The 13,781-nt window shown below is 44.9% G+C and overlaps 1 protein-coding gene across 2 annotated transcripts in view; it reads right to left on the minus strand.

Moving 5' to 3' along the window:
• Nucleotides 1–10,623: 10,623 nt before the first annotated feature.
• The window catches only part of ABCA4 (ATP-binding cassette, sub-family A (ABC1), member 4), a 130,232-nt gene continuing 127,074 nt past the window's right edge, over nucleotides 10,624–13,781 (minus strand). For both annotated transcript variants that reach the window (XM_014542676.1, XM_014542675.1), the window contains 2 exons: nucleotides 12,436–12,523; nucleotides 10,624–10,991 (listed from right to left, as the gene is read on the minus strand). In XM_014542676.1, coding sequence (XP_014398162.1) covers nucleotides 10,986–10,991; nucleotides 12,436–12,523 — 94 coding nt within the window. In that variant the 3' untranslated portion in view covers nucleotides 10,624–10,985. The remainder of the gene's footprint in view (nucleotides 10,992–12,435; nucleotides 12,524–13,781) is intronic.

Here is a 13,781-nt window from a genome sequence, read left to right on the forward strand (position 1 = left end):
TATTATATATATATTATGTATTATATATAAATAATATATATATTATGTCATAGGTTCACCATCACTGGTATATGTCCTACCTTAAATGTGAGTAATTGAATTCTACAGGGGAAAGGAATTAGGTTAATTTATTTGACACTCGTTTAACCTGAGGAGCAGCTATATATCAGTATCTTTCCCCCATTGATTTCCAATAACAATTGAAGAGCCAATTTCTTTCTCCTGCCCCTCCTTTCTCTCTTGTATTGCTCCTTCCTTCTCCTTCCCTCTCCTTTCCACCTTTTTCTCTTGCCTTGTAGTTTGGTGTTCATGTCTATTCTCTGGAAACTTCTTTCAAGATCACCTTTCCAAGGCCAAGAGATATTTGCTGAGGTCATTTTGTATGTTTCAGTGATACGTGTTTCTGAAGTAATTAGCACTATGTACCATCCCTCCATCTTTAAACATTATTTTTAGTTTTGTTTTTTAGTTTCAAAATATTTATTGAAAAACAATTTACCATGACATTCCTATACCAAAAACACACCACAAGACTCTAAATAACCAACAAAAGTATACAAAGCCTATCCTGACAATCTCTTTGGAGGTATTAAATGTTTAGGCCCATGAGGATAGAGCTGAGTGAATTTAAACATGTTAGTTCTTGGTCACACAGACTATTTGGTAATTAATAAAGAGCTGCCTCTTGGCATTAGGTTGCAGTTAACTGAAAATTGAACCGAACAGCAGAACGACTGGGAATGACTGGTCACTATGACACACACTGACCACCAGGGGACAGACGCTCAATGCAGAAGCTGCCCCCTGGTGGTCAGTGCGCTCCCACAGGGGGAGCTCTGCTCAGCCACAAGCCAGGCTGATGGCTGCCAGCACAGCAGTGATGGTGGGAGCCTCTCCCGCCTCCTCAGCAGCACTAAGGATGTCCGACTGCAGCTTAGGCCTGGTCTCCGCTGGCAAGTGGACATCCCCCGAGGGCTCCTGGGCTGCCAGAGGGATGTCTGACTGCTATCTTGGGCCCGATCCCCCAGGGAGTGGGCCTAAGCCAGCAGTCTGGGACATCCCCTGAGGGGTACCAGACTGCAAGAGGGCACAGGCCAGGCTGAGGGGAGGGGCCCCCCCCCCCCCGCAGTGCACCAGACCTCTAGTAATTTTATAAAAGTGTTCATGTTTCTTTAAAAATCGAAACCTAGTCTTGATTAGAATTGTATTAACTTCATAAACAGTGTGGGAAGACTTGCTATCTGTACATTATTTGAGGCTTCTAAATATTTATTAGTATAATATCTCTTCATTTATGTAGGTTATCTTTCTTATTTATGTTAATAAAGCTTTATGATTTTCTTTGTAAAAGTACATCTTTGGTTAGATTAATTTGTAGGTAGTTTATGCTTTTCAATATAAAATACATTTTTCAACTATTTGGTTGTTATTCAGATGAACATAATTGATTGTTTTCCCTTTTAAAATTCTTTTGTTGAAATAATTATAGACATAAAGTTATAAAAATAGTACATAGATTCCTGTAAACCCTTCACCCATCTTCAACCAATGATGACATCTTATGTAACTAGTACAATGTCAAATCAGGAAATTGATATTGCAATTATATTGTCAATTAGATTACAGGCCTTATTCAGTTTTCTCATTTTTGAATGACGTATTCTCTCTCGCTCTCTCTCCCCCTCTCTTAGGAAACCTCACTTAGATTCTGAGTCAAAAAACCAAACTATTAAAAATTGTTACACTTCTGAGAAAATTAATTAGATATTATTAACATTAAGTAACTACTGCTATGTTTGTAATAAAGGTATTGTGATTAATTTTTATGAGTTCTTATCTTTAGAGATACTGAGATGTATAGGTGAAATGACACAGTGAGTCTATAGTTGGCTTTTAAATATATAGGTTACAGACAGAGTGAGTAGACTCAAGGGTCCCAGGTTTGATTCCGGCCAAGGGCATGTACCTTGGTTGTGGGCACATCCCCAGTAGGGAGTGTGCAGGAGGCAGCTGGATGTTTCTCTTGCTGATGTTTCTCTCTCATCGATGTTTCTAACTCTCTATCCCTCTCCCTTCCTCTCTGTAAAAAATCAATAAAATATATTAAAAAAATGAAACTATCTGATTAACACATGGGCAGAGGATGTGGAGACATTTCTTCAGAGGACATACAGATGGACATCAGATAGTAGATGAAAAGATGCTCAACATCACTCACAATCAAGGAAATGCAAATCAAACTCAATGAGTGGCTGAGCGTCGACCTATGAGTTTGGGTTTCAGGCTGGGTCTCCAGTAGGGGGCGTGGAGGAAGCAGGGGATCAATGATTCTTTCTCATCACTGATGTTTTTTTTCCTCTCTCTCCCTCTCCCTTCCTCTCTGAAATCCATAAAACAAACAAACAAACAAACAAAACCTCACAGACAATGAGAAACTACACAATTAACCCACTGCGTGGGAAAACATATTTGCCAATGTCATATCTGATAAGGGCCTAATCTCCAAAATTTATAGGGAACTCATACAACTTAACAAAAGGAAGATAAACAATCCAATCAAAAAATGGGCAAAGGATCTAAATAGACACCTTTCAAAAGAGGACATTCAGAAAGCCAAGAGACATATGAAAACATGCTCAAAGTCACTAATCATCCGAGAGATGCAAATCAAAACAACAATGAGGTACCATCTCACACCTGTCAGAATGGCTATCATCAACAAATCAACAAACGACAAGTGCTGGAGAGGATGTGGAGAAAAAGGAACACTCGTGCACTGCTGGTGGGAATGCAGACTGGTGCAGCCACTATGGAAGACAGTATGGAGTTTCCTCAAAAAACTGGAAATGGAACTCCCATTTGACCCTGTGATCCCACTTCTAGGAATATATCCCAAGAAACCAGAAACACCAATCAGAAAGGATATATGCACCCATATGTTCATAGCAGCACAATTCACCATAGCTAAGATCTGGAAACAGCCTAAGTGCCCATCAGTAGATGAATGGATTAGAAAACTGTGGTACATCTACACGATGGAATACTATGCTGCTGTAAAAAAGAAGGAACTCTTACCATTTGCAACAGCATGGATGGAACTGGAGAGCATTATGCTAAGTGAAATAAGCCAGTCAATGAAGGAAAAATACCACATGATCTCACACATTCATGGATAATAGAGACCATTATAAACTTTTGAACAATAATAGATACAGAGGCAGAGCTGCCTCAAACAGATTGTCAAACTGCAGCGGGAAGGCTGGGGAGGGTTGGGGGGCAGGAGGGAAGGGGGTAAGAGATCAACCGAAGGACTTGTATGCATGCATATAAGCAAAACCAATGGACATAAGACACTGGGGGGTAGGGGAAGCCAGGGGATTGTCAAGGGCGGGGGAAAAAAAAGGACACATATGTAATACCCTTTGTAATACTTTAAGCAATAAAAAAAAATTCAGCAAATAACAAGTGCTGTTGAGGATGTACAGAAAAGGAAACCCTTATGCGCTGTTGATGGATTGCAAATGGGTGCAGCTTCTATGGAAAACAGTATGGAGATTCCTCCAAAAACTGAAAATAGATCTACCATATGACGCAGCAATTCTATTGTGTGTATTTATACAAAGAAAACAAGGACACTGTTTCCAATAGATATGTGCCAGCCTGGGTTCATTGCAGCATTACCGACAATAGCCAAGGTATGGCAGCAGCTTGGGTCCATCAATAGGAAAATGAATAAAGATGATGTGGTATACACATACACACTGGAATATTACTTAGCAATAAAAAAGAATGTAATTCTGCTGCTTGTGACAACAAAGTGAGACCTAGAGGTTATTATGCTAAATGAAGTAAGTCATACAGAGAAAGAGAAATGCAGTGTAAATTCACTTATATGTGGAAATTTATAAAAATCAAACAAAACACATGAATTCATAGAAACAAAGACCAAAGTGATGGTTGCAAGAGGGGAGGAAGAGTGGAATTGTTAGCAGCAGAGAAATAGGCATTAGCGACTAGTTAGGCCAGACCTTGGTTCAGCCACCTCAGTACTTGAGTTGTGGCTAGGAAAGAATTCATAGACAAGACTCAAACATAGGCAAAAGTTTAATTAGAAATTTACATAGGTAGAAGAAGTAGGCTCAGGAAACAGTTACAGAGGCAAAAGAAGGGCCCCTGGAGCTCAGGGGAGAGAGAGAGAGAGAGAGAGAGAGAGAGAGACTGGATTCGTTAGAGGGGAATCCCAACAGAACATTCATCAGCTTTCCTGGTGTGCCCCTCATGGTCTCCACTCATTGGTCAGAGCCAGGGGTTCATTAGTCAGTGCAGCTGGTCCTGGTGGCAGCCATGGCGTCACTTCTGAGCCTGGAGCTGAAACACAGGTGAAGCCTAGATGTCCTCTTTCATAGGTTAATGCTTAAGGGAGTGGTCCTGCCAAGGCTTATAGTGTTGCCTGTTGCTAGGCATCCATGGCTTTCCGCCCTGGTGACTTTCTGCAACAGCCTATTCTTCCTACTACAGAGGGATGGTGAAGAGGTGACAGGTAATCCCATATAATAAAGAGCTAATATGCTAATTAGATCGAACAGCAGAACAACCTTCCAGATGAAGCAGGGGCTGGGAGGGGCTGCGAGGGCCGAGCCCTTTGCATGAATTTCGTGCATCAGGCCTCTAGTATAGTCAATAAGAGTGCGATAACTTTGCACAGTGATAGTCTCTAGAGTTAGTGTGGTGAGCACATAATAGATATATAAATGTCTAATCACTATCTTGTACACTTGAAAATAATACATACTGTATACAAGTTATACTTTTAAAAAAGATAGTATGAAAAATTTCAAGCTCATTCAATATTTTCTTTACTCATTTAAACAGAAAATAGAAATAAACCAAAACAATAAACGAGAAAAAAAATCAAGAATCACACAGTACAAGGCTGTCTTAGAAGTTAGTGAAATGTGAAACAAAACATCTACCTTCTGCCCAGCCTTTGTGGCTCAGTGGTTGATGGTTGACCCATGAACTAGGAGGTCAGGGTTCAATTCCTGGTCTGGGCACATGCTGGGTTGCGTGCTCCATCCCAAGTAGGGGGTGTTCAGGAGGCAGCCAATTAATGTATATCTCTCATTAATGTTTCTATCTCTCTCTCCTTCTCCCTTCCTAAGAAATCAATAAAAACATATTACAAAGAAAACTACCTTCTCACTACGTTTTCTATTAAGTTTCTATTTTAAAAGAATCATTTATTTCCTCATTGAATTCATTTTCTTCTTCCAAATTCAAGTTTTCTCCTTCGGGATAATCATACACATACAAAAATTATATAAAAAGAAACATCTTAAAAATACATTCAAAACAAAGAAAACCTCAGAGTTCCACTTCCCTGAAATAATTACTTTCAACACTTTCCTGAACGTCCTTCTAAAGTTTCTATATACATACATATATACACACATACTCACATTAAATAAATGAAGATGAAAATACTATTTGGGAATATTTCTTCATCCAACAATGTTGTATTAGAGACTATTTTAATCAAGTATTAAACATTATTTCTTTAATGGTCACATAGCTCTTTAGTAGATGGCTGTACCACAACTGATCTAACCAATCTCCTTCTGCTGTGCATGTAGATGGTCTTTTTATTTCGTTCTTAAAAATAAAACCATGAACATACATGTGTTAGTAACTTAACCTACTTTCTCTGAGCTTTAAGCTTATCCTATAATCTGCTCTGAGATCCCAGAGTGTAAATCTGTAAATTATATTTCCCAGACTCTCTCAAGAGATAGCTTCCTGTTAGATTCTTCCAATTAAAGGCACTAGCACTTCTTTAGGCATTCTGTGCAATAGCTGCACTGCTCCCACTCCCATCCCCACCCCCCAACAGCCAGGTCACCCCTGCTAAGGCTGGTGGATGTTGACAGGGCTCTTCCACCCATTGGGCAGTCCTTACCACCTGCACTCTTCTCAGGTGTTCCTTCCAACATCTGTATTAACTTATTTATGTTGAAAGTACCTAGTATGGTTTCTCTGATTGGACCTTGAATGACCTAATCATTAGGCAGGCATCTTTTCTAATTATCTCTGGACTAGGGGCCCAGTGCACAAATTCATGCACCTTGAAAGGTACTGTGGGCTGCAAAGCTGCAGTGGGCACAGGGGCAGGTCTTGGCCCATCCTCCTCATCTCCACCCGGCCCTTCCTGCCGCAGCCCCAGTCCCCTCTCTGCCAGCAGCCCTGCTCCCGCCACGGCTGCTCCCACACACTGATGGCGCCAGCCTCACTCCCACCCGCTAATGGCACCAGCAGTGGGTGAGAGCGGGCCCAGTGCCATCAGTGGGTGCAAGCAGCAGCTGCTGCCTTGATCGCCCCTCAGGAACAGGGGGAGGTGGAGAAGCCCTAAGGGGTGATCGGGGCTGGCAGCCGCCACTTGCACTTGCTGATGGCGCTGAGTGATTGGGGCTGGTGCTGGGCACCAGCAGCGGATGCAAGTGCCGGGCTGGATCACAGCATGTGGGAGCAAATAATTTTCAGTAACCACCACAGGCTCGCCCCAGTGACAGCCACTGGCACCCTGCCTTGGTCTGGAGCCCCCGCTCACCTGCTTCACCATCCCACCGTGGCCAACGCCCACCATATTTCGTGCTCTGCCGCCTGGTGGTCAGTGCATGTCATAACGATTGGTTGTTTGGTGGTTCGGTTGTTTGGTTGTTCAGTTCGGTATTTCCACCGCTCGGTCTATTTGCATATTATGGTTTTATATATATAGATAGGCTGAAGGACTAATGAGTTCCTAACAGTTTTCTACCCAGAGGGATCAGATCAAAGAAGTAAATATGTATGTAAATATATTAGACGTAGTTAGAGTCAGCCTATCAGAGGAGGTAGTTAAAAAGATGATTAAAGTGAAAATTAAGGCAGAAAATTAAAGTGAATCCTGTGTTGTTGCATTAGAATTGGTGGTATCAGTGTGAACTCAGGATTGTCAGTACATACACTGACATATATAGAAATAAATACAGGCTATCTATCTATTTCCCAAGGCTCCTTGGGAAATGGCTGATTTCAGCTGGGGAAATGACAAGATGAATCTGAAACATCTGGTTGTGCCAGAAAACAAAGAAGTGCTCAAACAATGATGTGAAATATGTTAAAGGGACACAGAAGTCAGCTTGTTGGATTTCCATTGGCTAAATCAGGGACAAATTGAGCGTTAATATAAACAATAGAGTAAAGAATTAAATCTATTGCATAAAATAGGAAACCATGAATTCATGCAGATATTTACACTAATAAAAGAGAAACATGCAAATTAACCATCACTCCACACTCCGCTACACCCACCAGCCAATCAGAGTACTATGCAAATTAACCCAACAAAGATGGTGGTTAATTTGCATATGCAGGCGAAGAGCGAAGACTGAAGATGACTGAAGTTGGCAGTGGCCACGGAGCTGGAGCGAGCAGGAAGCTTGGGTTGCTCCTGGTAATGGAGGAAGCCAAGCTTCCCGACGGCCCTGCACTCCACTCAAGGAGTGGCTGGGGGCCTGGGTCACTGGGGGCCTGGGTCGCCTGGGGCAACCCAGGGTTCCAGTCCACCCTGGGCTCCACTCAAGGAGGGGCTGGGGGCCTGGGTTGCTAGGGGCAACCCAGGCTTCCAGTCTGCCCAGGGCTCTGCTGGAGGAGCTGGGGGAAAAAAAGGAGGGGCTGGGAGCAGCCGGAGCGGAGAAGCCAAGCCTCGCTGCTGCAGTAGGACCAAAGGCCTGGGTCCCGGGTGCCGGAGGAAAACCGGTGCCGGCAGCCAGGGGAAGGAAGGCCTATTGCACGAATCTTCGTGCAATGGGCCACTAGTAAATAAATAAATTATTATATTAAGTGTTTGAAGAGGAATGGCTTAATTTACATAGTCTCAAAAATAATCTCCACAAAATACTCATTCATTACAGAGGGAAAAGAGTAATTTTCCAGAGGAGAAATCTGACAGACGTCTGTATAATCAAGTAATCAAAGTTGGCACTATGAGGATGGTAAAATACCAATCCTGTGCCATCTAATGGTGCAGAGCACGTTGTCTCCTGGTCACCCCTCTTCTCGTCCCTCCTGTAGTTTTCCAGGGGCCTCACGTGCTAAGGGTAGACGTGAGCCTGCGTGCTCAAGGTCCACCTTTATCCATGACAGAGGCTCACAGAGGCCCAGAAGGCAGGCTTTACACAGTTTGGGTGGGGAATCCCAGAGTTCTGGTTCTGGTGGGCGTTTCCCTTTGGTCTTGGGAGTGAAGTAATTGGAGGAGGACCAGCCTGGGGCCTGCAGGGAAGGCTGGATGGCCAGCCAAGTAAGTTAATCTTTCTGAGACTCGGTTTCCTTTTTATTAAAACAATGCAAAGCAAATGTATATGGGCTTAGTTTTTAAAAATTGAGAAGTTTTCTCGCTCTACAAGCTTGTGGTTCCGTGAACCTGAAAATTCTAGTAGCTAAGCTTTCCCGAACTTGAAAACCACCTGAAACAAAATGTGGTAGCAATTCTGCTCCGTGAACATAGGTAGACAAGCGGTTCATCTTGGGCAACCTACTGAGGCATTGAATTCCCACATTGAGGGAGGCAGCCTGAGTACCCGGGGCCCAGTGAGCTGAGGCCCTCAGGTGCCTGAAGCAGCTATCCCTCGAGGGTGACGCTGCCTTTTCCCAGGGGAAAACCTTCTTTTCTCCATTAGCCCCGAAGGCCTGCTGGTGCAGAACTTCCTCCTCATTGGGGGCCCCGGGGCAAGTACCCAGGGTGTCGCTGAGACCCTTTCTTCCAAGCCCAGTGCTTTGCTTCCCTGTTGTCTGGCCCACCTTCCCCTTCCCTTCCCCCTGTTCCCTAAGCCATCGCAGCAGCACAACTGAAGCGCTCCATGAGCTTTCGCTCACAGAACAGAGATTCTCTTTTGGGTCTCAGCTATTAGCAAACCTGGCAGCAAGCCATGCTCCTGGAGCAGCCCCTGAGTGGTCTTACTTCCTGAATGACTCTCTCCATTTTCTCCTCTTCTTTGTGAATCTCCCTTATTAAACCCGAGAGGGAGGCCTTTCAATAGACCAGCATGTTCTCAGGAGATTTGGGCCAAGCTCCAACTTGAAACTCCTCAGACCCAAGCCAACTGTGGGCATGCCTCCTCGTCCTCCTCTGTTTCCCCTGCTTATGGTTTCCCACTGATATTTTCAAGCATGGCTCCGCTGTTCCTCCACGTGCCCTTTGCCACTGTCTTCAGGTTTTTGAAGCCAACATTTTCTTGGACCTATTTATTTTTTTTCCCTGGGTGTTTATTGTATTGAGTTTGGCAAGTATTTGTTGAGTGTTTTCTGTGTGAAAGGAGCTGGGGAAAATGAGGAAAAAACCCACAAACTTTGCTACTTGGGAGCTCAGGTGGAGTGGAGACAGACAGCTAAACTGAACTTTCCTCGCAAAGGGTGAGTTATTACCTATACCTGAGCCTTTCCAGTCCATGAAGCCACTTAAAACCCTCACACCCCCCACACCAGGAATGATAGCTCGCCCCACTCCCTGCTTTGCCCGTGTCCCTGTGATGTTGCAGTTGATCATTTAAATCCCAAACCAGCCAGGATGCCATAGTGTGATGCTGAGTATTCACAGCGCACTCCTGGGCTTTCCTAAACTCTATTCTAACCCCAGTTACATGGTTTTATGGTTGTGGCCATTGGTAGATTTATTTTAAAAGTAAAAACCAGATTAAGCTCTGAGGCACCAGTTTTGTAAACTCTATAGTTATTTGGAAAGTCACCAGCCGGGAGCTGTGAAGGGTTAAAGTTGTGTCTGCCTCTGGAGAAACACAGGACTCTGCGTCCTCAGGAAACTGTCAGGAGCTGGTGTTCACTGTCCTCCATGTCCCAGCATCCTTCTCTTCCACTTCTGTCTCCTACCCTCAGCCCTGCCCGGATTCTGGAGTTGTGGCCACGGATAACGTGCTTTGAGAGGCACTGCTCCATTCATGTTAGAACTAGGAAGGCCCTCTGAGGGGCATGATATTGACAAGAAGTCCATTTGTTCTTGCCCACAAGTCATTTGAAATGGTTTGGATCAAAACTACTATTTCTGAATCTTGGCCGGTTTTTACAGGAACAATTAGGTGTCCTGTGACCACTGCCTCCTATCGTCACTGCAGAAGACGCACACGTCAGCTCTGTGGAAATGGCCGGGCCCTGTGTGAATGAGGCCTTGCCATCTTAAACAGCTACAAAGACATGTGGGATCTCACATCCAACCCAAGATCCACTCTCACCTGCCCTTGTCTCGTCTACTGTCTGAATTGCACCTATGAGGTAGGCTCTCAAATGAGCTGAGCAAACAGATGTGAAACCGAGACTCAAATAATACCCAGGTAACAATGGGTAATGCTCACATGCATTGCCAGTGGGAGTTTCCTTCAAACCCTACAGAGCAGACTTGGCACGAACATCAAGAGGAGTCCATTCACTTCCCCCCAGTTTGAGAATCCTGCCATGACTGGCACTCCTATGGCAATGACTCTCACAGAAGCTCACGCAACGACAGGAAGCTGCTCGGCCCCAAATTATGCCTAAAACTATACCAGATGGTGCACACCAAGGCTCAGTGAACATAGAGAGTGTATGATAAATATGTTTGCATTTATTTTCTCCTTAAAAATAAAACAGACGCACATACACATACAGAAAAGCAGATCCACTTGACGTGAGAGTGATGTCGAGATCAAAGCTACTAGCAGGATGCAGTGGGCTTCTACCTCTGTGGTCTGGTGACAAGGGTCACTTTCACCATCAGGTGTCCCAGTTTGGCTTCCTTCTGAGAAGCCCTTTGGGCATCTGTGTATGCCCACGTGTTCGTTTCTGCTGCCGAGGCCTTACTGATGCTGGCTGGTCGGCTCGGACGGCCACGTGGCAGAGGCTCCTGCACTTCCCGCTGCCCAGAGCTCCTGTCCTGCTGCAGAGAATGGCCGCGTGGAAGGAGGTCAGACCTGCGGACAGAGACCAGATAGACTTTTGTCATCTCGCTTTTCTGAAGAGATGGTACAACAGCTTTTAGATTTTAAAAGTTAAATAGCCATCGATTAGTCGTTGGAGGAAGCTCAGCCAAGGGCACTGTGATTCTGACAGATGCCCAAGGTTATGGGCTGTGCTGTTTCCGTGTCTGTGAACAGTGTGGGCCAGGTGACCCTCAGGTCTGTCTGTCTCTAAGGTGCAGATGTCATGAGGCTCACACCCTCTCGGTGGTACATGCTCACATCTCAGAGGAAGTTCCACCCCTGGGTGGTTTCCAAAGGCTGCCATGGTGTCTTAAGATTTGCTTTTTAGTCCAAGAAAGTTACCAGGTTCTTCCTGTCTTAAAAGCCAAGAAGGCAGGTTTGAAATGCTATAGGTCATAGACCATCAGCTCCCCTCACCTGGCCCAGAGATGGCTTGGTAGTAGCCCTTTAAGAGAGAATATGCCTGGTGGGGGTTGGGAAGACATTGATAGTTGTAGGCAACACTTTTGCTACCCAATAATATATTCTGAGCCATAAAATGGATTCATAACTGCAAATGGCTTTCAAAGAATAATTTTCTACAGGTGTAAACAGCAGGTTAAAGACCTTTCTATGAGAAAGAGTGGCTGGAAAATCTTAGCCAAACTTACTTTCCCTGGACAGCTTTGCTCAGACATTTCTGGGCCCTCTGGGGAGATGGGGGCAAAGTCAACCTTGCCAAGTAGCCATTAGGTCTTTACTAGGCAAAAGGAAGGGGAAAATTCATCCTAAGCATGGCCTTGGAAGGGAATATGTCCTATATTAGCAGTATTTGGTTTTCCATACAACTAGAAACTGGTGGGAGGAATGAGAATTTTATGGGAAATAAGGTTTTGCACATCTTTGCTGGTTGGAAAAGTGCTTTGATTTTCTTTGATTTACTCTCCAGGTAAGTCTAGAGAGAATGACTGAGATAATTTGTCCCCTTATCATCCCAGGCTTAAACTAAGGCACCTGGGTCTGGGTGCCTTCTCTCTCTCTCTCTCTCTCTCTCTCTCTCTCTCTGGACTGGGGCCACTTAATTCCTTTCCTTTGAAACTCAAACACATGACCAGACATAGATGTCAAGTATCCCAACAATCAAGACATTTTAATATTCTTTCCTATTTCCCCTGTGTCCAATTTCCAAAATCTAAATTATTTTTTTCCTGCAAAAATAATTGGGAAAATTCTTCTTAAAAATGCTCTCCCACATCATCCAAATTTTTTCCTCACTATAAAAGGAACCCACACCACTACCAATTGAAAGTCCTTTAGCACAGAACTGGGAGAGAGAGGTAGTGGGGGACATGCAGTGTGTGTGGTTGGGCGGGCTCTCTGCAGGAGGCATATCTGAGCCTTGGAGGCCCTCAGGCCCAGTGGACCAACCAGTGGGCTGGGAAAGAGTGGCGGGTACCTTGGCTTGTCCACTGGCTCCAGCAGCTCTGGGGTGCAAAGGGGGGTCATGAGTTTCAGTGTGCTGCTTAGCAAAGTTCACAAATACCCTGAAGGCAGAAAAGAGCAAGAATAGGTATATGCTTCCAGAAGAATGGCACCCTCCACTCACCTCCCCCCACCCCACACTGGGCTTTCTCTTTTCCACAGCTCATATACAGCCCCGCTGGAGCAGCTTGTGTGCTGCGGGAGGGGAGGCTGGCCCACCTGAGGGGCCCGGCCACCAAGGCCCTGCACAGGGCTTGTTTCTTAGAATTCCGAGCTGAGCCATAGGAGTGCCTGTGGGAGGATTCAAAGGATGTGGGGTATACAAGGCAAGGCATTTCCAGAAGAATGGCACCCTCCACTCACCCCCCCACCCCCCCCGCCCACTGGGCTTTCTCTTGTCCACAGCTCATAGACAGCCCTGCTGGAGCAGTTGTGTGCTGCGGGAGGGGAGGCTGGCCCACTTGAGGGGCCCGGCCACCAGGGCCCTGCACAGGGCTTGTTTCTTAGAATTCTGAGCTGAGCCATAGGAGTGCTTCTGGGAGGATTCAAAGGATGTGGGGTATACAAGGCAAGGCAGATCCCAAGTAGCAGCAGCCTTCTAAACCTCTAAAGAAGAAACTAAAAGCAAAAACCAAAACAGGATCTGATCTCATCTCTCCTCTGTCCTTTAGTCAATGTGCAGTGTGGCCGTGACTCCCCTTCTACCTTCCTCTGCTTATGGTTGAGAAGGTGCTGTTGAGACAGCTCCTCAAAGGCTGTTGGAGACTTGCCTATGCACTGCTTTATTGCACAGTCTCTAAGGATGTCTACTCAAAATAAACACACAGCAACAACAAAATACCCCAGAAAAAACTCAAATGTCCAAATGGATAAATGGATAAATAAAACATGCTATAGACATACCACAGAATATTACTCATCCTTTAAAAGAAAGATATTCTGACACATGCTACAACATGGATGATTCTTGAAGACTTATGTCAAGTGCAACAAGCTAGACAAAAGGGACAAAATGCTGCATAATTGCACTTATATGAGATATGTATGGGGAGTAGTCAGCATTAAGTGGCAGGGGTGGAGGCTGTTGTTTAATGGATACAGAGTGTTAACTTGGGAAGATGGACACTTTCTTGGGATGTATGGTGGTTATGTGGACAATGTGAATGTACTTAATGCTACTGAATTATACACTTACTAGAGGCCCGGTGCACAAAAATTTGTGCGCACGGGAGGGTCCCTCAGCCCGGGCTATGCCCTCTTGCAGTCTGGGACCCCTCGGAGGATGTCCACCTGCTGGCTTAGGCCCGCTCCCTGGGGGAT

This window comes from Myotis brandtii, unplaced genomic scaffold, assembly GCF_000412655.1.
Source record: "Myotis brandtii unplaced genomic scaffold, ASM41265v1 scaffold311, whole genome shotgun sequence".
Taxonomy (NCBI): Eukaryota; Metazoa; Chordata; class Mammalia; order Chiroptera; family Vespertilionidae; genus Myotis; species Myotis brandtii.